General features: G+C 38.7%; 1 protein-coding gene across 4 annotated transcripts in view; it reads left to right on the forward strand.

The window, feature by feature from the left end:
* The window catches only part of erfl1 (Ets2 repressor factor like 1), a 78,348-nt gene extending 54,559 nt beyond the window's left edge, over nucleotides 1–23,789 (forward strand). For 3 of the 4 annotated variants that reach the window (XM_038268143.1, XM_038268144.1, XM_038268142.1), the window contains 5 exons: nucleotides 11,328–11,401; nucleotides 12,018–12,252; nucleotides 15,431–15,617; nucleotides 21,095–21,224; nucleotides 22,610–23,789. In XM_038268143.1, the coding sequence (XP_038124071.1) occupies nucleotides 11,341–11,401; nucleotides 12,018–12,252; nucleotides 15,431–15,617; nucleotides 21,095–21,224; nucleotides 22,610–23,421 (1,425 nt within the window). In that variant the 5' untranslated portion in view covers nucleotides 11,328–11,340 and the 3' untranslated portion in view covers nucleotides 23,422–23,789. The remainder of the gene's footprint in view (nucleotides 1–11,327; nucleotides 11,402–12,017; nucleotides 12,253–15,430; nucleotides 15,618–21,094; nucleotides 21,225–22,609) is intronic. The other variant, XM_038268145.1, reaches the window with a different exon arrangement.
* Nucleotides 23,790–24,836: the final 1,047 nt, after the last annotated feature.

Genomic DNA, 24,836 nt, shown 5'->3' on the forward strand with positions numbered 1-24,836 from the left:
ACTGTGGAGAGGGATCTGACCGCTCCTTTGCAAAACTATCATTACTGGGATTACTCTGCTCGCCATGTTTGTGTTCCTGTATAAGCAAGCATGCAGCTGTTAATCACAGCCAAGAGAGTGCCCAGCCATCCCCAGTACGTTCCACGCTCCTCCGAACACGTCTTCTAGAGGAATTTTCAAAATAAGATGAGGGCGGAGGTGCAACTCTTGAGGGATATGAGTTGTACTTTAGATACAGAGGGGGAGACACAATGCCTACATTTGGTCTTTTACTATAGATAGAGCAAAACTTAAACAAATCAAGTAATATATTAGGTTAGGTATTTCAGCCTGACAGTGACTTAAGAGGTGCCCAGCCTGCCGTGCTTCTTCTCCTTATGTTTCCCACTGCCTAGAACATTTATTCCCAAAGTTGCGGTTGTTATCACTTGGGGTCCTTGATCAACCATTGTGGGGTTTTTATGATACACTACGGAAGTTGAACTAAACTAACGTCTTAAAGTGCTTAAAGATATAAAAGAATTTCTTTGAAATTAACAAAACCAAATACTTTGGTTGTTGATGCTGTTTTATTCCACCTGTTTTGGAACCTCTAGACTATAAAAATAAAATATGGCAATATGTTTTGACAATGATGAAAGTTTCTGCTTAAAAAAATCTTTACTAAGCTATCAGTAACTCTCTTTAAAAGTAAATGATTCTAAGTTAATACTCTTCCCTTAGTTTTATTTTTTTTTTATTGAATCAAATCCTTGTGTGAATGTTTAGATGACATGAGATAACAAAAACATGAAATCCCTTGTGCAGATTAGAAAAGCTGATTAAACTCAAACATTAAAACTCCTTAATGAGAACCCTCACATACTATGGTTACCATCCAAGGAGCGCAGGCATAAAATTTAATTAATTTGCTGTTTCAAGCATCGCTTACTAGTTTTTGCAGCTTGTTCTTATCTTATGTTTTAGACAGAGATACACTTTGGTTTATGCATGTAATTTCAATTCAAATTCCAAATCCTAACACAGAAAAAACACCTCTTTCTTAGCTTTAGAGCTTTTTTTGTTTAACTCAACTTCTTTTAACGTTGTAGTTAACTTTAAACTGAACACACACACACACACACACAGTAGTATACACCCACACCTATTCTTCTCAATAGGCGTGAATTTAAGCCCACGGGACAATCATCTGCTCTGTGGAAACAACAGATGGTTCCCTTGTTCTCGCTGTATCACCTTGTTTTGGGGAAGTCAAAATAATCAGGAGCAGCAACCAGGACAAGCGGCTCAGAGTGGTTTGTGCGCACCTGTTAGATGTGTGATATAGTGTTAGTGCGTGGCTTCGGTTCGCCACGCACCTCTCATATAGCTTTTTTGCTCATAGGATTTCCTGCAGTCGGATTCCTAAAAGCTGTGATGCACTACGTGGCGTTAACGTACACATCACGCGTGTGCGTGAGTATGTGTGAAGGTCAGCTCGCCGGCACAGTTTCTTTTCCTATTTCTCTTCCCTCTCGCGCGGGTTTTGATCTCTCAGCCGCGAGATCAAAGGCGCTCTCTGGCTATTAGTCAGCGCGAGCCATTGATCCCTCATCGATCCACGCGAGACACAGCCGCCCCGTGAACACCGCGCGAGGCTCCCCAAAGCTCATCCCGCGCGTCAGGAGAGAGAGAGAGGGAGAGAATGGGAGAGAGAGGGAGATAGGTGGTGGGGGGGCTGTGAGGGGTGAGGTGAGGAGACAGCAAAGGAAGGAGTAGCTGTGTGTGTGTGAGTGTGTGTGTGTGTTTTTCTACTGGCGCGGGCAGATCCAAACTCGAGCTTTTTCTTTGCCGCGGGACATGAAACAATGAGGCTCGAGCCGGTTTTAATAAAGCGCGCTTTCCCTCCTTTCAACTCTGGCGCGAGGCGGACGAGCCGGCAGCGGAAAGCGATCGATAATTAATGACGATGAATAATTTAACCCTATCGATTGATACCCTTTTTCTTCATCCTTTCCCCTCCTTATTTTCTTAAGGCCGGTGTTCCATATCATACCAATGTACCGTTTGGCGCGCTTCAACATCCTCATCCCCACTCACCTGCTCTTCAACTTCTTGTAGGAGTTCTTCACCTTTCATGAACATCTGAGAAAACAAGTTCCTTTATTTATCACAGGCTATAGCTCATATTTATGAGCCCAGTTGGAGTCTAAACTTCACCTGACTTCGCTCCATGAATGGAAATGGCCTTTGGAAGACTTTAAAAAATTGATGGATTTTATTTGTACTTTCGCCTAATTTTTTAAGTAATTTTCATTCACTATGCTATTAAACCCGAACTTTTCACTAAACAGTTATAAACCCAAGAAGTGGCACTGTGTGCAAATGAACTCTTTTTCTTGTATAAACCAGATTAAACACCCCAACCTGTGTTTGAATGCTTAATTGGGCAATAAATGCGCGGTAATCAGCTCAGTAATGCATTGCTGCAATTCACTGCTTTACAAGTTAAACATGATGGCCAACCCAGAAAATCAGTTTTCATAGGTGATACAGAGCCTGGAAGGTCAGGAATTGTTTTTGTTTTGTTTTTTAAAGTTGTATTAATACAGAATTTACATACTTATATTTTATCAATTGGATATGGTGTAAATAGTTTTTGTTTTGTCAGAGTTGTGCAGTTTTTCAAACTCCAACTTCATGGCTTTGACTCACTTTGATAGATAGATAGATAGATAGATAGATAGATAGATAGATAGATAGATAGATAGATAGATAGATAGATAGATAGATAGATAGATAGATAGATAGATAGATAGATAGATAGATAGATAGATAGATAGATAGATAGATAGATAGATAGATAGATAGATAGATAGATAGATAGATAGATAGATAGATAGATAGATAGATAGATAGATAGATAGATAGATAGATAGATAGATAGATAGATAGATAGCGTCAAATAAAAGCTCTAAAGCCAAACTGCCTTATCTAATTTGCAAAGAACTTAGGCTTCTGATTTATGTTCTTTATATTTCCCTTCCTATTAGTCAAGTTTTGTTTGAGTTTGTACAAAGTTGTTCAAATTACCAGACAATAAGAGACTCATCTCACACACTAGAGATCAGGCCAAGGAAACCCTTGAATCCTGCAAGAACTGTAATGATTCTGATGGGCTATCAAATGGTTTCTCTCTAAATGTCTGAGCCACCAAAGCTGATTTTCCACGTTGAGAACTGAGCTCCATAAAAGGAAAAATGAAGCACATGTTTATGATGAAGGTGCATTTTTTTAATATAAAATAAATGTTAGAATTGCAAAGTTATACACAGTTATACATAAAAAAACAACAATTATCTCTAACTTTGCTTGAAGTCTATTGCATCCATAGTTAAATGGAAAAAAAATCCTATGGCCCCATTGTTAATTGAACCTTGTTTTGTATACAAAACTGCATGCAAGAGATTTATAAAAAACTGGCAGAAATAGGCATGCAGTTCAATCTTTAGAGGTTCTACTGTCATGACCATGTTACGACAATGTCATATAAACTACTGTTGTAAGCAAAAAAGAAAACAATCTAGCACATGATATCTTACAGATGCATCATCCCTTAGTAAGTCAATTTTTTGTAAAAAAAAAAAAAAATGTGTTTATAAGGTTTTGGGTCTTTTTAGTAGTCTTAAAAAGATGTTCATGTTTCTGAAAGGCAATCGTCTGCAGTATTTGTTTACAGAAGTTAGGACAAATTATTTGGGTACAATAACACCCCTTCAAGACACAATGTAAAATTTATTTCCTGCAGGGCTGTTTGCTCAATGTGGACACAGCATTTATTCAATCTTTGGGTTCTGCTGCTGCTCAGGTGTTTGCATTACTCATAGATCACAGTTAAATGGCTACACAAACAAAGACGCCATTCCTCTCTAAATTATTAGGCACTGGACTGAAGATGAAAAAACAGCCATTGTCCAAAGTAAAGACCCCTTGAAAGCCTTTTGGAGAATATTAAAATTGTTAAATTAAAAGAAAAACAATCCAACTTTTTTTTTATTTTTTGAAGAAAAAAAATTAAAAGGAACTTCTACACTTGGATAAGTCAAAACTTTCAACCGTAACAAAGCTGGGTATTTAGGAATCTTTTTTTTGTTTGTGTTCCTTATCCTTTTGACAAGTGCAGAAACAAATGAAAGACAAACACGGCGTAACTGCAACCTGACAATCACCGGCAATCCCCATAAATGCCGTGGTTCTGTATCTTTCAAAGTGAATTTCACTGGCTGGTGTTCTGACTGGGCACTGCTGTCAGATGATAGCCTGTCTCAGTGTGAAGGACTCACTATTAGCTCTGCCCCTGCAGTGTGGAGTAATGTGCGCTCTGTGGGAGCGAGGGCAGAGAGCTTTGGTGCTCCTGTAACTATACATCTTGGTTAAATTCACTGACAGAGCTGCAGTGCTGCCTGTTCCCATTACACCAGCTGCACTGATTCCTCTCCCTTTCTTATGACAGTGCGATGGGTGTATGGATTCATGTTACAAATGAGTGATAATGTGCAAGTTTTGTTGCTGTATAAATTGATAGATGAGCACCTTGACTGTTATTGAATAGTTTTGCGATTTCTGCTGATTAGAGTGTTTAGAAGATAGAAAAGTTATTCTTAATGTTCAAACAGTTCCCATAAAAAATGGGATTAAAGTAGTGTACTGTTTTTGAAATTATTTAATTTATTTAATGGTTTTTGCTTATCGTTTTTAATTTTTTTTAGAAAGTATGTCTCATTTTTGTCATCCACTGACATGTAGAATTAAGTTCTTTTTTGTTATCTGTTTGAAAAACTCTCCTTAAAATAGATGGCGTAGATGTATTTTGAAATGTGAAAAATAATCATATTTATACCTAGTTTTAGAAAAAGCCCTGATGGTATAGCATACATAGAAAATCTATAATAATAGGATACATACATCTCTAGCATATCTGCACATTTTCAGCAAAATGAGAGAAATTAGAACGATGTGCTGCTGGATTTGCAGCTTAGACTATTTCTCTTGCGTTTGGATAGACTATCCCTTTTCCCTGGCCAATCCCTTTCCTCCTCTTCTTCCTCCTCCTCCTCCTCTTTCTGTCTTCTGTCTCTAGCCTCGTATCTCCTTCTCTCCATCTCCTGTAACAAACCCATAGTAGAGTCCCTCTGTTCTTCCACCCCGAGGCTGACCAGTGTGTCAGAGCTAACCAGGGAGAGGAACAGAGAGAGGGGAGAAAGCGGGAGAGAGGAATTGAGAGGGAGAGGGTTCAGTCGGGCCTTTTTCAGGGGCAACCGAAGAAAAAAAAGGGGAAGATGAGACAGATGTACAGAGTCTGTTTCATCTCTTGGAAAAAGAAAGCGAGAGAGGCCAGACTCTTCATGCTTTGCACAGTTTTCTATCTTTTTATATCGCGACCCGTCACTCTTTCCTTCTTTAGACAGCACTGGAGACGTAATGTTGCCTGAATGTCAAGTTGCCCCCCTTTTCTCTGCTCTACCCCAGTCACTCTTCAGAATTTCAAAACAGAGTTACAGTATGCTCCTCACATTGTTCCCTTTATGTGCTTGGCGGTGGCCTAGTAACCTCAGCTGCACAAAGTACAGCAGCTCTGATGAGAGACCCAGACCTGCATGCTTCCAGAACCTGTCATCATTATCTGGAGAGATTGCTTTAGATATAAGGGTTGTATTGTTGGTCTTTAATTATAACACACTTTCCACTTTATTGAATCCAAGATTGTGTTCAATAATTTTCCTTTTAAACCAATTAGATTGCTATTTTAAAATGGATCAGTGAAATGCTTTTAGGTCTGAATCTACAGGTTCGAACCTTCAGACCTAACTTTGCAGACAACTGTTTCACCACTCAATGGGGGCGCTTAAAAATGTTGCGCCAATGGTATGTCTTTTATCTAAAATGTATATATTTTTCAGATCTTATTTATTTAAATTAGAAAAGTTTAGCAACCTGAAAGATTCAGTTATGCTTCAATGAAAATCACTGAATTTTTTTATTTTTAATTCAATTCTATATGATATTAGAGTAAATTATTTAATTCACAGATTTTACAAGCATCTAATATTCGAGACATAATTGTAAAGCTTTCTAAAAATCAGCTTTTAGAATTAACATGCATACAAACCTGAACACAACATCCCCACAGTAGAACATGGTGGGGGCAGCATTATGATGTGGGGTCAATTTTGCTAGTATACATATTACAGTTTATGTTCCAATGACTTAAATAAAATCTCTCTTTGTTTGGAGCATCTATTTAAAATTAAACAGTTTGAAATAATGATCATTTTTTAAACGCTGTTGTAATGGAACATCCCAGCAATCATTTTCTATTATTTCTTACATATGTTACATGATATCCTTTTCTATAATTAACACCTTAATTTATTGTATATTTAGAGACATCTCTAACCCAAGTTGTCTTATTTTTCTTAATAAAATAACTTCTTAAGCATTAAGGACAATACATTGCCCTGAGACTTTAAGGCAATCAGACCCAAACTAATTCATGCATTTGTTTTCATCTATTTAAGCATATTAAGTTACTCTAACACAGATTTTTCTTGTTATTGTATTACATGAAACAATTGGAGTAAACTAACTTCATATGCTTAAGTAGATGCAAAAAATGCATGAATTTTTTTTTTCAGTGAACAAAAGATGCACTAGTGAATGTCTAAGTATCTATAAGAATATGAAAGCAATCTAACATCGAGGATTTTATCCTTAGCAGAAATTGTTTTTTTTACTGTTCCTTAACTCATCCCATCAACGGACAGATGATCACTTCTTTTTGCACCCCGTTGGTCGCAAACCCCTCCTCCACTGCGTGGTGCCTGCGCCATCTTTGTTATTTGTCGCTGCTGTCAGATAGCAATATGTCCCATAATGCTTTGCGAGGAGAGCTCTCCACGAAAAGCATTCCGGGATACATCTGCTAATCTAGTGACAATGGATGATCACTACATTTCAAGGTCCTTTGTGGGAAATTTTGAGTCCACTACTTTTTTATCCACTAGACGTTTGGACACTCATTTAAAACACATTATATAGCGCCCTATATAGTGATTCGGGTGGAGATCGGGACACAGCCACGTTCTTTAACCTCCTAATCATGAGCCTCCAAGTTTTCTTTATCCTTAAACTCTTATGTTTCCCCATGCCAAACACACAGTGCTGCAAGTCAGGTTACATAAACCTGCGACTCATCAGCCAACCAGAGGGTAATCAGTAGTGATGATCAGTTTGATAAAACCAGCACAGGCCTCTATGTTTGCTCTAATTGATAAAAATTACAAGTTGTTTTGTTTTTTCTAAGTCGATATCTAAAGGTTTACAGTAATCCTGTGTCTGTGTATATTGAGATGCTTCTAACTTTGTGATCCATCATCCTTGCTTAGCTTATTGGCAACCTTTTGTGTGGAAGAGGTCTTTTGTTTTTGCCAGTTGTTTCCATTGCTGCTTTCTGCAAACCAAAGTGCTTTGAGTCTTTTTGTGTGTGTCTGCCCCCATCTATTCGTACAATCAGCACAATAAACAAAGTGGATTCTCACGTTCTGCTCAGTGAGATGTGTGTTAGTGTGTCAGTATTGATTCAGTCAATATCTATGGGCTCCATGTCTTATTTTTGTGCACTGCTTCCCACTGTGTGCATGCGACGGCTACCTGGATACTCGCACATTTTGGCAGAGTCTGTTTGAGACTGTGCAATCCATTACAGTCTGCAAGGGCCTGGATCTGACAGTTTGTGTATGCGTGTGCAACTGTGTGTGTGTACGAGGAACTGTATTCCCTGGGCTGCTAGTTATAATGTTTCTGGGGGTGATGGGGGGAACTTGAAAGCCCTGTGCTGCCCAAATCAAAACTAACAAGGAAATGATGGGGGCTCCTTTATCTCCTCTCTGGCCTGGGGGGCCGATAGGGGCAAGAACAGGAGACTGGGCAAGAAAAAAAAAAAAGAATGAGAGAGGGAGGTAGAGATGGAGAGACGAAAGAGGAGGAGAAGGAGGAGGTAGGGGCAGGCTGGTTTCCTCTTTGATTTGTAAAAAATGCATTACCTCCAAAATCAAACGGAAAATTACCGCGCCGAAGCAAAACACACAGAGTAGGTGTTAAAAGGAGGTGGGTGGGGCAGGAGGGAGGGGGGTAAGGGATGACAGTGGATAGGTGTGTGCGAAAGGAAGGAGGTGGGAAACAGGAAAGGAGGAGTCACCTGTATAAATATGCTGGAGGATGGAGAATAAAAAAAAAAGAAAAAAAATGTGGATGGGTATGGATCTGAGGTGGTGCGTAGGTGGTTGGAGAGGTTGCTGGAGAGTCCCCCTACTGATAGGAGCACATGCATATGGCCCTCAGAGGAGACGAGTCTATACATGCTGTAGACCATAGGAATATGGTAAATGAAAGAGATGATGCAGTATTGATGACCTGTAGCCCGCAGGGACTAGAAAACGTATAGATTACTACCTCCAACACAAAGAATCTCCAATTTTTTTAAGGATCCGACTTTTCATTCAGATAGATTTAATCAAAAAGAAGTGTTTGTGTGATGGGTTAAGGAGATTTTGGATATGGCATGACATCATATGCAAAACAAGGCATGTAGCAAGTTTTTAGTTTTATTTTAAAGTGCATGTAACATTACAGAGAGAAAAAAAAGAATGATAAGAACAAATAAAAGGCAAGAGCGAGAAAAAAAAGTTGTGGACAAAAGGAGCTGAAAATAAGAAAGGTTGAGGAGCAGAAGAAGAAGAAGGGGGAATGGGGCCGCCATCCAAGGGCTACAGAATCAGGGCGAGAGCTGATAGAGGGCTGAGAGAGAGAGAGAGAGAGAGAGAGAGAGAGAGAGAGAGAGAGAGAGAGAGAGAGAGAGAGAGAGAGAGAGAGAGTGAGAGAGAGAGAAAAGTGCCTGGAGTTAGCAATAATAATTTATACAAACACACCTTAATAATTCACGTTCCATTTCAATGCTGGAGGGAAAATCCAAAATTCACAGAGCATAATTAAATAGAGGCAGAGAGAGAGCAAAGAGAAGAGAAAAGGAATGAAACATAGAGAGGGCAGTGTTAAAGATACCAGCGCACAGTTGGTTCATTTCTTCTGTCTGAGTTTTATAGAACCGCCCAAACCAAACCAACACATCCAAACCTGATCCAGGCCTCATGGAAACACTAAAACTCCCTTCCTGTCAACAGATGCTTTCATTATGCTCTTCAGATTCTATTAACAGGATGAGAGGATGCTACTGAGTGAAAATCCAAAATGTTTTCTGTAGATTTTTAATATTTAGGTGTGATTAGGTCCAGCTCATTTACTAGTAAGAAAATGTGGGCGTTTTGGATAAAAGACATTTGATAACATTTTACTTTTTGCTTGTTTGGGGGCATATTGTGTTTTAATTTTTATAGAATTTTTTGTTTTGTTTTTTGCAAGACTTTATTTGTTTTCATTGATGCATTTTTTTTCTTTTCTTCTTGTTGCTACAGTTTTGTGTGAACTCTTCTTATTTGAATACACATCAATTTCAATAAAAAGGTGTTTCTTGTTGATGCTGAAATTCATTGGGTAGAAATCCGTAGAAATTCATCATATTTTATTCAATTCTGTTTGGGAAGGTTTGTTTCTTCTTTTTTTATTGAAGCAACACTCCATGATTGTTTAAAACTCTGACAGAAACTTTTTTCAGTTTTTTTCTTATCAAATCAAGATTTAAAAAGGAATTGCTACAGAAACGACGTTGTAAATTCTTTTTAAAGAGTAAAAAAATACTTATGACAATAAGTATGCTGTTAACATTTATGTAATTTAAGTGAACATCTGTGTTGTATTTTATATGTAAAATTGTTCACCTTTGTTGGATTTTAAAGAAGAAAAAGCATCACGTTCATTAGACCCTCAAATACTGGCTGAGTGACCCTAATATGAGCACCACACGAGAAAAAGAGCAGTCCAAGTTATTCTACATGCTCTGAACCCATTAGATGCTGAATCAGCCCCATTTACCTTGCAAAGATTGATATGCTGTAAAATCACTTTCAGATATGAAGGGACCTTTTGTCTAAAACAACTAAAAATCTGAAGTGTGTCTCTACCAGCTCACCAAAAGAATAGCTCACACTCAGTCAGATTGAATCATGACTGTTGCTCTCCTGGAAGGTGAACCTGCTCTTAAGATTCAAGACTTCTGACATGTTTCCTTCCAGAATAGCCTTGTATTTTACCCCGGCCATCTTTCCATCCCAAATTATGGCATCGCCACTACCTTCCTCAAGTGCCTATCTGGACTGTAAAACCCGGCCTTCAGGTGGCCATGAAGGGAACTCTCCTCAATTCAATGCCGCTATCTTACATTAATATATTTCTATCTAGAACTTCATCCAAGGCTTATTTATTGTGTTCCTTTTTCTGGATACTTTATATTATAACCAGCGTTTTATAATGTGTCCCCACCTTTTAAAACCAATATGGGGTTTTGAGATCAGCTACAGAAAGTAATCTTAGCAATAAGTGTTTATCTTAAAGTGCTTAAAGGCATAAAATGTCACTCAGAAATAGAAGAAACCAACTACTATGGTTGTTGAGGTTGTTTGTAATATTAATACACTGGTGGTTTAATGATTTTGTAGAAAATTTGGTGTACTCAAGCGATAGTTTGGGTCATGAGTCAACCTATTTCTTTGGGTCAGAGACTACATTAAGAAGATTTGGAAAACTTTGCTTTAGATGATGAATGTTTTACCCTCAAACCATCATAAATTCAGCCCCAGTCTACCTATAAATCATAAGAGAAAATTAACCTGTTCTTTGGGTTTCATGTTTCACAACTTAAATTGCACTGTGACTTTTAAAAACACAGAGAGAACAAACCAAAGATCTTAAATATATATTTAAGGAATATATTTATATGTATATTTTAACATAGCACGCTTCAGTGGCTTTTTGGATGCTTTTTCAAAAGTCTGTTTAATTCCTAGAGTTAGAAATGCACTATAGGGATGTCCACCACATTGCATCAGACACTGCCTCAGGTGGCTGTACAAGATCACATCCATCAAACACCTTATCTCCACCAAAGACATATGAAACATAACCTTGCTGTATTTCTCATCGATTTTAAGGTGCCGTTCTCAACTTTCAGTGCTCCTTACACCCTTACGCAATATCTTATTTTTTAGCAAAGTTTACGCTCTTCAACCTCAGCTTGACTGGCATAAACTTTACTAAGAGTGGATCTTCTCTCCTATTCCTTTGGTTCCATCTGAAGAAGATAAAAAAACAAAGTTTAATTGTTGTTATTGTTTCAGGTTTTGTAGAGGCATGGACTGCAACTGCGTCAGCGATCTGCTGATCCCCCCTGTGCCCGCCCTCTGGACCCCAGGTGAGTCTGATTCCAGTTAGCTAAATGTAAACAATACCTCTCTTTATACTTTGGTGCAAACTGTTTCTGTTGTTTTTTTTTAATAATTGCTCAAATACTTAGAGGAAAACACACTAGTCAAATTTTGGCTCATAACCATCCTAAAACTCTTGGTCAAAGTTATGCTAAGAATTCTGTTTTTTATTAAAAAAAGAAAATTCCTCAGCAATGCTGGAGACTGTGGTGCTAATTGGATCTACTTGTGTTTTTTTCCAAGGCTACTTAGAGCCAGATAACTATGGGCTGAAACAGAGTCTTATATGATGTGAATGTAGTTCGCTGTTAAAATTCAGGCCCAGGCAACATCAACCAGATCTCCCCCAGCGAGCTGTCATCATCCTACTGACCAATCTGTTGAGGCTAGAGGGCATTAGCACAGACTAACATTGCTCAAGGCACGTGCTGTGATATTAAACACCTCATCCCTCAGCTCCATCACTCATCAGTCATTCAGACAGCAATCCCCCCCTAGCGAGCAGCGGGACAAACGACAGGCCTTAACCTTCTCCTCCTTTGTTGTTGTGTTTGACACCCCTCTCCCTCAATCCCCCCCCCCCCCTTCTTTCTTGCTGTAAAGGTTTCGCCTTCCCAGACTGGGCCTACAAGCCAGAATCGAGTCCAGGATCCAGGCAGATCCAGCTGTGGCACTTCATCCTGGAGCTGCTACAGAAGGAGGAGTATCAGGGCGTGATCGCCTGGCAGGGAGATTACGGGGAGTTTGTCATCAAGGACCCAGATGAGGTGGCGCGGCTGTGGGGGATAAGAAAGTGCAAGCCTCACATGAACTATGACAAACTGAGCCGGGCGCTGCGGTACGTCTCTATCAGATAGGTTTATCCCACAACCCTCCCTCAGTTTACATTATTTGTTTACTCTCTCCAAACTTAATCCTCACTTAACTCCTCTCTTTTTCATGTCAGTAAAAATAGAAAGATAAAGGCGAGACTTCTCCAGGGGAATGTCAATATCCTCAATTTCTCCTTATCAGCCGACATCCTAATGGAAAGTTCACCATTGAGCTGCCAAATAAAAAATTCAATAGGGATTTCAAAATTCAGCCGCAGTTTGAAAATTGCTTGGACTAGTGAAAGCACTCAGCTCCAAACTGAAGGAGCATCTTACACCCCCCCCATCACTCACAGTTTTATCGCGCTAACGTTCACCGACCCGACTTGTTTCACCCCCCCTGCATAACGCCCCCCCCCTCCTGCTTTCCTTTGGCCCCTTGTTAATGGGGGCTGTCGTCAGAGTCTAATTGTTATGAATTGGCTGGGGCCACAATTAGCCTTCTTAATTAGCCTCACTTAATTGCTCAATTAGGGGCCAAGGCACAAATGCCACGCAAAGCAAAACATGTACACATCATTGCACCGGGGATCAGCCTCTGTGAATACATGCTGATATGAACATTCTGCTCTGTTTGTTGATAGAGTGGGTCTGCATAATGAGGAGCTTTGTAGTCAGGTTTAATAAGCTGAGGCTGGGTTAGAGACTCTAAATGTGATTTTCCTTTTTTTTCTTTTTTGAGTTATTTTGAGATTTTTCTGAATCTCGCGATAACTCATCAGCTATTTTGTGACAGACCCCCCCCCCCTCTAATCCTGTTTTCAACCCTAATATTTCACCTCCTTCACCTGAGCCAGATGGCTCCCACCCTCTTAGCGTTGATCAGCTTAGCATCCTGGCAGACAGTATATTGTGACACCTCTGTGGGTGGTAAAGGAAACTGGCATGACGAGGGCTTGACATGCCCGTGGGGAGACACCGAAGGTCGCTACCATGGTGACTACTGTTGTTGTTGTGTCACCTATTTCACTATCCGATTCTCTGTTGGAAATGCTGACAGCTTCTTGGTTTCTTGTGAATACGCACAGTAGTGTTAGACACTAACAGTGTTCGAAGTTCACATTCAGATTAAGACTTGTTTCCCACTCCATATGAAAACGTTTACTCTAAAAATGGCATAATCCAAAAAGATTTTATGTGAAAATGTTATTTCTTAACAGTTTTTTTAAAGAATAAATTAGAAAAAGATTTTTAAATGTCTTTACAACCAAAGCAATCCTCAGCTGTGGATTCCAATAAAAAAAAAAAAAAAATCATTTTTTAATTGTTTTTTACCCAAGAACATTTTTGATAATAAAGATAAAGTTGATACTGATTTAAAATTATATATTTATCTTGTCTTTAATAAAAAATAATATATACTATTTGCAAAAGGCATTGTGTTACAGTCTGTATTATTAGTTCAGCAATCTGATCTTCCTTATATCTGTTGATCAGTATTTTGCATCGCTCTATTGATATTTTAAGCGTTTTATCTTTGGCGATAAACTCCAAGTCCTTGAGGTTCAAATAATGTCTTGCAATCACCGTAATCTTTACTTCCCTCCACATTTTCTTTCCGATTTAAGTGAGGTCTCTAACAAGGCCAAATTGAAACATATATTTACTTCTAGTCAGAGGAAGCATGTGCGTCAAACTAAAACACAACTTTATACCTTAATCTGCCAGAATTATGAATCATTTTAGGTATCACAAAATTTTGTAATCTAATTATTTATAACCCTCCAATTATGCAACAATCGTGGAATAAATATAAAACAGAAAAGACCTTTAACAAGCCTTTAAAACACCCTAAAAAAATAAAAATCTTCACTTAAGTGGTTTGACAAGTACAGAGAAAAAAAAAACAAAAAAAAACATATATTTCCCCTTGGTATTTAAATAGATATAACTTTTTTTGTTATTTTAAAAACCCATAGCTGTGGCTTTTTTTCTGATTCTAAACATGGTTGTCGACATCAAGACTTAAATGTAATTTTACATAATCAGTTCTTTGCTTTTGTCTTAAAACGAATTAGACTTAGTCTTAGTCAACTTTTATTGTCATTTGCATACACAGGGTATATACAAATCTTTTTGTAGAGGTTTTTGATTTATTCAAAACTGGTGCCATGGTATAGTACAAAACGGACTTGAGAAATCCTGTGGTACTCAGTAACAGCGTGTTTAGAAATGCTAAGATAGATTTCTGCAGAGACAGAAAAGTTTGTTGGTCTGCATTGACTTGGCTATTGATGTTGTATGAGCAGCAAAAATAAAGGTGTTTTTTTTTTTTTTTTTGGAAAATAGTTGGCTATCGTGATAGGTGCTGTTAGTATAAATCATGATATCTATTAGACTGCAAAAAATTGAAATTTTCTTAAAATAAGTGCATTTTTTCTTGAATTGTGGAGATAAAAGTGGCATTTTGCCAATGGAACCAGACAATTAACATTTAAAATAAGAAAAAAACAATTGCATTGTCTTGTTTCCAGTCCATATTATATAATTATCTTATTCTTAGTGTGAAAATAGTCATGCCATTGGCAAACTATCTCATTTACCTACTCAAATTAAGACTAAATACACGTAATTTAAGACATTTATGCTTATTTCTTTCTTCCAGTGTATAATTGAAAATTATCCATATGTTCATACTTGAACCTCAGAAATAATTTGTTTTTCAAAAATAATTGACAAATCTTTGAATTTGGTCCTGAAAAAGTCACCACTTTCCACACATAAAACATTGAAAAACTGTGTTTTAAGTGCAACATTGCCTGGAAATGAAAGGAAATAGTCTGGCTGCACTTTATCTCAGGAGTTCAAAAGGATCTAGCATTTAGATCTTTTTCTGGTCTTTGTCTTCTAAAGACTAAATAAAAATTTACTCAAAAAAGCACATTGCATTGATAAAGGCAGCGAGACGTGAATTGATTTAAGAAAGAAGGAGATGAATAAAAACAGTGGGAAATCAGCATAACTCTTTGCCTCACAGCACCTAAGATGTTTATTTATTCTTTGCTTACAGTGAGGAAACACAGAACCTTGATGCGAGCATTAAGATAATCCTTCCCTCTCCTTTTCCGTTTTCCTTTATCCTTTTCCACCTCTCCATCCATCCCCGCATCGATATCCTCTCCCCCTCTCTTTCCTCCTCTGCAGGTATTACTATAACAAGCGCATTTTGCACAAAACCAAAGGGAAACGGTTCACCTACAAGTTTAACTTCAGTAAAGTGGTACTGGTTAACTACCCCATTCTGGACATGGCAAACTCGCCCTTCTTCTTGGCCCAGAACCACTTTAACGGGGGCTCGGCTGCTCCGGACTGCAGCCCAGAGGTACGAACGGTAGGATAAAGGGATGGGAAGGGGATTAACTGTATGCTTTTTGTTAGTAGCAGCTGATAAACTACAGAACATGGATGCACAGAAATGATCAGCGCCGTAATCAATCCCATCATCTTCTAAAAAGATGAATGAAGATGAATTTATCTTCCATTTGAACAAACTTTATCAAACAATACAAACGATTAAATTCAGATTGAGATTCATTAATCAATAAACTGATAATATTTGAACTTGGAACCAAAATTAATTGTTGCAAGACTTGATGGAATAAATCAAACAAATGTGTAATTTCTAATTATTTATCCCTGATTAGTTCAATCCTTTCCTTAAAAGGAAAAATACTGAATAAATCAAATAATGTAACTCTAATTACTCAGAGTTATACAAGGAAATGTAATAAAAACTTAAATCTAATAATATTGTATCAACTGATTAAAGGTTTATCCGCTTTTTTCGAAGTTTATTGTTTTCAATGATACGTTTAGATTATACAGCATGATTTTCAGTTCTCACCTGATATTAACTACAAAACATTAAATAGAGCTCCCAAAATGTAAAAATGAGAGCTAGTTCCTCAATTATGGATCGGGTCACTAATTTTTGTTCTAGAAAGTAACTTAAAATTCTAATGATCCCTTCCTTCTCTCTTTTGCTGGAATATGCAGGCCCGAGTGATAGGAAGGAAAAAAGAGAATCCGAAAAATGTATCCCAAATTAGATGAATAATGAAAGGCATCATAAAAACAAAATCATTCATCACAAATGAATCTGTGAAGTTCATATTGCATCTTCTGTCTTCACCAAAACTTGAGGAGAAAGAACATCTCCTTAAAACCTTGTCTACATTCAGAGCATCATTGCCTCCTCCCAGCAAATGATTGCATGGGTCATACTACACACAAAGTATAATTTTTGGGAGGCTAAATCATGGAAATATGATTATAAAATATATACATATTGGGTATCGGTCTGTTGGGGGGAAAAAAAGCAGGATATATTTCAACAAGATTAAAAAAAAAGTTAATACTTGCACTGTTTTCTAACCTGATTGAAGAAATCCAAAATGAGAGTCTATATAGGTTTCGTTCACAACTTTGGAGTGTCTCAGCGCATTAGAGTAAAATAAATGTTTGTGAACACTACCGTTTTTATAGAACAGGGACAGAAAAGTATTCAGTGACAAATCTGAGAACTCAGATGCTGGTAGATCAAAACTAACAAATGGACAAGAAAGAAAGAAAAGTACACTAAAAACAAATATCTATTTCTGCTTCTTGTTGTTTTATAATGAGTGATCCAATTCAGGTAATCGAAGCTCCCTCCTGTCCCTCTTAGATGTTGTAGTTTCTTTTCACAAGAGATTGATAGCACTTATCACTCCAATCATATATTTATCATCCCTGATGCTGAGGATAGTAGCTTACACCTCAATGAGCTCTTAAAATCTGAGAGCTCTATAGAGAAATATTATTTTTATTCTAAAAGGCTTTGTCTTTACCTGTATATCTATCTATATGATCTGTATATCTATATATATATAGATATCTAGATTCAAAGATGTGCTTCCAACATATCCGCATAGATTTATTTATATGGCAAATTTGAAAACAAGAAAAGATAAGGTTTAGCAATGTAGTCAGATCAGAACTAGAAGGCAAAGGTAACTTGAAAGTACAGTTGGGGGTAGAATCCTCCATCATTCGTCTACACCATCCTTCAGATGGGATAAGGAGCGGCAGACTCTGAAGGAGACACAAGCAGGAGGACGGTCTAATCTCGCCCTTAGAATAAAAGAAGACGTTATCCCTCTCCTTCTCTCATCCCCGTCTCCGACGGTGTATCCATCTGTCATCGTCTGAAAATGAAAGAAATAGGAGAAAGAGAAAAAAGAAAGTAAAGGGGGTCGTGTCAGATCAGATCAATAGTGGGTCATTAATGCGGTTTGTTAAGCAACGCAGATCTCCCAGCTTGGAAGTACAGTCTCAACTTTCAAACTTGGTGACAGATACTATCGATCCAGCGCTATGCAAAGCGAGAGAGAAGAATCCCACCTTTGTCCCTTGATTCCCAAGGTTCAGCTGTTACACTTTAACTTGTCTCCCACTCAATCACATCTGTGAAACAAAAAATATATACAATAGACCGACTCACACCAGCGGTCCTACTTCCTGAAGGCGTCCTTTTACTCAAACTGGCCCACAATCCTTTCCTTGTCATTCATTCTCGGTCCCAAATATCTTAATCGCTGGTCGCCACTTGACTCTGTACTTTTCCTGTCTTTGAAACTCGGAGCCTCTGTATTCCTCTTTACAGTGAGTCCCAGTGCGCCCCCTTTTATCCTGTCCTTGCTGTGACTGTGTCACTGTTTGCATCACACTCTGCAGGGTGCAGCTGTCAACATATGACTTTACGCTGCACGCCACAGAAGGAGAGGATAGGAATTCATCTACTCAGTTTAGCATATTACAATACCTTTCCAGAATTGGATATTATCAGATAGAATAATTCAAAGTAGTATATGACTGTTAAATAAAACAAAAAGCATGTTTTTTTCCCCCTCAACAATGCTTCAGGCCATAAAACTAACTGTGATATTAGAAAAAAAAAAACGAGTAAATGGAAATTTGTTCCGTTTCACAAACCATACCCTGGTCTGGTTACTGCCAGACATTAAGAATCAAGAATTTCCTTTAAAAGGACTGGCTTAACAGCATAAAGTAGACTTATCTAAAAAAATTAAAACCATAGCATCCACTTTGCAGTTCATTAAACCAAAGTGAGAGTAGGTGTTTACTGGAAAGGAAGAGGGGAGGCACAGTGGGATACCTTCAGGATTTGCCGGTTAACCTGGTAAATCTGGCACATCTTGGAGAGTTTCAAGCTAAAGCAACGGCTAAAAAAAATGAAGACAAATACTTGAAAAATGGTGTGGACTGATAAGACAAAAGTAAACCTTTATGGAAATTGTGCGCTCCATTCAAAAAGTCATTAAACTGTCACATTTCAGAAAAAAGATCACGCCAACAGTCCTCGCCATCCCTACCCAATCAGTGGTGATTCGTTGTTCCCATGTGGAAGTTGTTCACCACCTCTGTAACATGCAGTTTTCCTCCTAACCAGAAGGTGGCAGTGGTTATACTATCATGTAAAATGTCGTACTCTGACATTTAAAAGTTAGTATTGTCACTAACCGATCTGTACGGTGAAGCACGATCTGTACCATCAGCTCATTTGCGCAGCCACAAACAGAAATACACCCGGATCTCCTTTGATTGTGCAATATAGAAAAGACAGAAATTACTTTTTTTTCTTCCTAATTATGATAAACATATTAAACCATCATGTGTAAGAGGTTAACAATTTATTTCCTGAAATAACAAGTGCGTTCATATATTTCTGTTATATCACTTGTCTGTCCCAAATCTTCAGTGGAAATGGAAACCTGCTGTATATCCGACGATTATTTATTTCGGCTTTGAAATTCTTAAATAAATGTAGTAATTTTGAGTTTCCTGTTTGCCTTTCATTGTAATTTTATGCTATATAGTGCATAATCAAAAGCAGCGAAAGCAGTTCCTGAGGGCTCCGATGGGCCCTTAAGCACCACATTCGGATCCCTCAGCGTCTTTTAAAATCAGAACAACTCACCAGTGGGCAGAGTTTGAAATTTTATTTTATTCTATTTCTCTCTTTTTAAATAATTTATAGAGCCTTTTATCATATTAAACATATAGAGTATTTAAGCATTTATAGAGAACTCCAAATGACAATATCTAACAGAAATTAGAAATGAAAAGAAACATTAAAAATGTTTTAATTATGTATGACTCCTCTTTTCCAATTCAATTTATGTATGTCGCACCAATTCACAACATATGTCATCCCAAGGCACTTCACAGATCATTCAGTCAGTTCATAGGTCAGTATTGGTAGCCCTTCCTATGACTTAGTAGCCATGAAGAAGCACTCAGCCTTAAAAAAGTTGGTGACCCTGATCTAAAGAAAGGCACCTCTAAATTGCAAATAAATACTCTGTAATCATATTTAGCCTGACTGTTCTAAGCACGTCCAATGATGACATTAGACAAGCAATTTAAAGGAAAGAATGTAAAACACGCCCAATTCTCTCAGAAATGTCCTTGAATAATTCCTATGATATGTGGTTTTAGCATTCTTTAGCAATTTAAGGTTAGAAATAAATACCACAATTTTATTTTCTAAGGCAATGAATATCTGCTTGCACATGGGCAAATCAAATCAATTAATCAATCAATCAAAAATGTCTTTATTGTCAACTACAATTTACATTGCAATCGACATTTTACTTTCAGTACAACCGTTCATCACGATACGTCACATACATTCAGGTGGGGGGGCTGAGAGGGGGGAAACAGATTGACTGAGGCCATGCCTGTCACAGAACGCTGCCATTCGGCAGAGCGGCGCATTCTTATGGATTGCCAGGTTCCCACCGATTACCTGGCTCCCCAGGTCCCAGGCGGTTACCTATAGCGCTGCCTTTCATCTCTGTGGAAAGATAGGAGATGCATTGGGGAAGAAAGGGGGGGAGCATATTTTACACAGTATCCTTGACAGGATACAGTTTGAGATTTAAAAAAATTATCTAATCGTACACATTGTTCTTCCAAAAACTGGCAACAAAGACACAGCAAACAATTATTCACAACAATACACTACAGATGAAGATGCCTAAAAAGGATTCTTGCTCTTCTATGAATTCATTTTTTAGATTATATATGGGAGACTTTGTCTTTGCAGGCATCCAGGAATCTTCCATGTAACTAATGAATTTGACTGTTGCTTTCTTATCAAAAGGCCTCATGGAAATCTCGTCCATCTTCAGTGATTTACTTGGAAAATGCAGATGTTGCACAAGTTTATTTACCTATAGTTTATAGCTTAGATTTTAGCCACCGCATTATCATTTTTGTGGAACTGCCACTGGCTATCAGTTGTTGGACTTAAGCTCAAACACACAGAGAACAAGAAGGTTTAGGAATAACTGAATTACATTAATTGAGAAGCTGGGATGCAACCTTAAACAGGTCATTTATGCTCACAACCCTTTCATGTGACTTTGATAAAAACAAAAAACAAGCCAAAGTAGAGCGAATAACTCATCAGCATTTGTAAATCTTAAATAACAGTCATTGCCAACAGGGTAAATGCATCTACGGTACTCCTTTTCAGATAGAGAAAGTTTATTTTGATCAGGGTTTTAATCCTTAATGCTCATTTGAAATCTTTTTTTGTATTTACTCAAACTTTCTCATAGTCCAATTACCATTTTTATAATCTGACACATAAATTGTGCAAAAACAACAGATCTGTAAAGAAGGGAGGAAGTAAATCTGCCTCTGGAAGTTTGTGGATGTAACATAAAGAGATGATTCTCCGATATCTGTGGACCAAATCCATGTGTTAACATCATTATTTCTCCTTTCCCTGCTCCTTAGGCCATACAGTCCCTGTTTCCTCGTTTGCCAGACACTGGCAGAGGAACGTCATTGTTCGACCGAGGATCCACAGCACCAGGACCTGAAGGAGACAAATTGAGACTGGACACATTCCCTTTCCTCGGTTCAGGTGAGCTCGATTAGTTGTTATCAGTAAACTAAACTATAACCACTCCAGGAACAGTTCATATAGAGTTTATTCTTTAGCAGACACTAGAACTTAAACAAAAGGTTGGAGGTGCAGAGAGAGAACAGAGGAAAGCAGAGACAGGATAGAGGATATGAGGAGGCATGAACATTTATTGTTAAAGGAAACAGGAGCGATAGCTGTCCCACAGCAGCCTGCAGTGAGGCTGTCTTGCAGGTGAGAGAGGCCAGGTTACTCTGTCAATTATGCAGAGGTAAGAAACCAGTCTGTGGCTGAAGAAATCATATTCCAGTTTTTGCATCATGATCTTGCACGTTCATCAGAGTGTCAACAAACATTGGAGGGGTTCGTGTCTAATTCATCTAATTTCAAATGCATCTCTTTTTCTGCACGATCTGAAAAAAGGTAGCATGTAAACAGATGCACTCAGACACACATGCAAGCCTCATCACACAACCCTGCACCTCTCCTCCCTCCTCTGTTTGTCCTCAGGTCCTATCCCCCTTCTTTCCTTCACACCCTCCTTTCCCCTCCCATGTGTCCCTGCTGTCCTAATCCCTTCCCAGGCAGGAAGGCCCTAATTGAGGGTGCAGGCTTCGGTTTGTGGCCTGTGGGCGCCCATTACTGTGTTTTCATAAGCAAGTGAGGCCTGCCTGACTGATTCAATATTCATGTGTCTGCCAGCTACTCCTGGCCCAGCACGCAGAGACTTCAGCACTGTCAAATTAGCCCTGCATAGTAAATAACGGAGTGGTAGGGAAAGAAAGAGTGAGACTAGGAGAGAGGTGGAGGGTGCAGCAGAGACAGAATCTCTGAGTTGGTTGTCATTTGGAAGGAAGTCGGGTTGGCTGAGAGGCAATGTATTTGTTTGTTCATTAAAACTGAATCACGGCTTCACCTCAGATTTACCTCCTATCTGGGTTAGCAACCAATATTTACAGGGAACTGAATTAAAATGCAGCGCATTGATTAATTTGTAGAGAAGTACATTTGTGTAATCAAAGAAAATGTAATAACATATTAGTCATTTTTCTATGGTTTAACATTTACATTTTCTTTTCAGACCATCTCTAATAATAGTCACTTGTAAGATTTCAGTTCTGTTTAATCACTTTTTCCTGCAGTGCAGATCTGTGCTCACATCTGTTCTGATGCAGCGTGAAGTGGGTGTATAACACAGCACTGGCATGCATAAATGAACCATCAGGTTTTTGCAGGCAACTGTGCCAGAATTAGCCCCTGTGTCTCCTGATTTGAATTGCAAATCCTGGCTATAATTAGTGAACATTCTTGGATCTTGTAAGTCAAGAAACCTTTGCCCCCTTCCAAGAGTTAACCTCTGTCTTCCTGGGTCTCCTCTCTCCTAGGTGCCCCATGCTACTCCAAACCCCCGTCCCTGCTGGGCCCTTACCCTCGCAACCCACCCTTTGACTACCCCTGGAGTTTCAACCCGTACCTCCCAGGGGCCTTCTCTCTCAATAACTGCCCCAAACTGCCCCCCGGCTCCCTCTACCCCTCCCAGTTTTACCCCAATCCTTTGCAGACCAGCCTTTCCCAGCTGCCTCACCCCTTCTCCTCACTACTTCCCCCAGGGGAGGCTGCCGGAGGTGAAAGGGGAGCACCAGGGCAGACTGCCGGGACAAATGGCACAGCGGGTGGTCAGCCGGCTCGCCTCTGCCTGCCGCCCTACCCAGGTGGCCTGTCAATGGGTCGGACTGAGATTGGCAACGGGGCGACACTTGGGGAAAGGGAGAGGGTGGAGGCAAGCCCTCCAAGCACAGGCCTGGGTCTGGGATTGGGGGCCGTCAGCCTTGGAGCCGGGACGGGCCAGCAGAGCCCCACAGAGAGGAGGGGCGGGGTGAAGCAGGACCCGGAATCAGACTCCGACCTGGAGATAACGGATCTGAGCGACTGCAGCTCAGACAATGAGAACGATCATGACTTTGGCATTGGGAAAGAATCCAGCCTTGTGAGCCGCTCACCCCTAGTGTTGGATGGAAAAAAGGGGAGTCTGCTGCCTCCTATTGCCTCACTCCCCCCACCAGTGTCTCCTCATCCACTGAAGGGCCTGATGCCCCTTACTCCTCCACCTCCTTCCCTGCCTCCAACGCTCTCCCCATCCATGGCTCTGCATGACAGACACAGGGAGGCAGAGACTCTGAAAATGATCCACAGCTAAGACATTTTCCAACCATCCTGTCTGGCCTACGCTCTGATAACTCTCTTCTTCTTTCCTGCTTTAGATGATCAAATCTTCATCCATGACTGTTTTTTTTATTTTTATTTCCAGATAAAATAAGTTATTTGCTTCTGAAACTGTTTTCTGTATAAGCTCTTCACTTATTACCCCACTGTCTCCCCCAGATTAGAATACAATATTTTAAACTGCTATGGTGTCATTTCTTTAACTTTCTATTCTGTTTGGATTATTATTATTTTTTTTTTTGCACAATAAATATGTGTAAGAACCTTTCAGTTTGCTGTCTGCAGTCAAGCTTGAAGAAGAGGGCAACAAGGTGGAAAATTTCAGATCTGACTGGGGAAATAATGGACATACTTGTCCAGAGATTTTAAAAAAGTAAATAATCAAAGCAAATTTACTGTACAGGTTTACATATTTGCATTAGAACTTTAAACATGCAATTCAGAGATATAGTCAAATACTGCCACCTACTGGTTTTCTTTGGTAATACTGGCTACACAGCCTTTACCTTATTCCCTACAGTGCCATTGCAAGTATTAACAAAACTTAAACCTTTGTCCCGTTACAAGCAAAAATAACAGTATGTTGCTACTTAATTTTTCTTAAAATTATCACATAACTGTGAAAAAAGGAGAAAAATGCATTATTTTCAATCCAATGGGATGTATCAGTCAATTCCACTATTGTGATTTATTCAAGTTTGAGCCATTTTTCCTCATAAATATGACCTTAATCATTCTTTTGTACCTCTAGATGCTTAATTTTATCAACAGAATGTCAGTTTTCTTCCATTAATAGCACTTTGCGACTAACTGGAAAATATGTATATTTTGGACTCTTCTGAAAAGAACACTTTGTCAAACACATGAAGCGAAATGAAGGGGATCTCTGAATACTTTGAAGCAGTGGCACTCTTTTTCCCATGTTTCCATACAGTACAGATTTTTTATGCTTAATAATTTCCTTCTTCAGCCTGTCAGGGATATTGCTTTAAAACCTAACTGTGCTTTCAGCCGCTTAACATCTTTATCTCTGACAATCCACTGTGTTCCTTGGTCTTCCTCATGTTTTATTGTTTCCCTACGTTTTACAACAGTATTAAGGGATATTTTGCAGCTTGTTGTTTTTGATTATTTTAGGGTATCAAAGTAAAGGGGGTTGAAGAAAAAAGGAAGCCATATTTTTAGGGAAACCGTGTATTATTTCTTTTTTAGCTATTTATTTCCTTATGTTGATTCATCAAAAACGTTTTAAAAGATCATTTGGAATTTTGTGGTTGTTATGGGACTAAATGTAAGAAAAGGTAAAAGCATTGTCATACTTTTGTAAAACAATGTTGAAAAATGCTTTTTAATTTTTTTTTCAATATGCACTTTTTAATGTGTTTTATA

The sequence above is a fragment of the Cyprinodon tularosa genome, unplaced genomic scaffold (assembly GCF_016077235.1).
Source record: "Cyprinodon tularosa strain WSP-4 unplaced genomic scaffold, ASM1607723v1 ctg694, whole genome shotgun sequence".
Classification (NCBI taxonomy): Eukaryota; Metazoa; Chordata; class Actinopteri; order Cyprinodontiformes; family Cyprinodontidae; genus Cyprinodon; species Cyprinodon tularosa.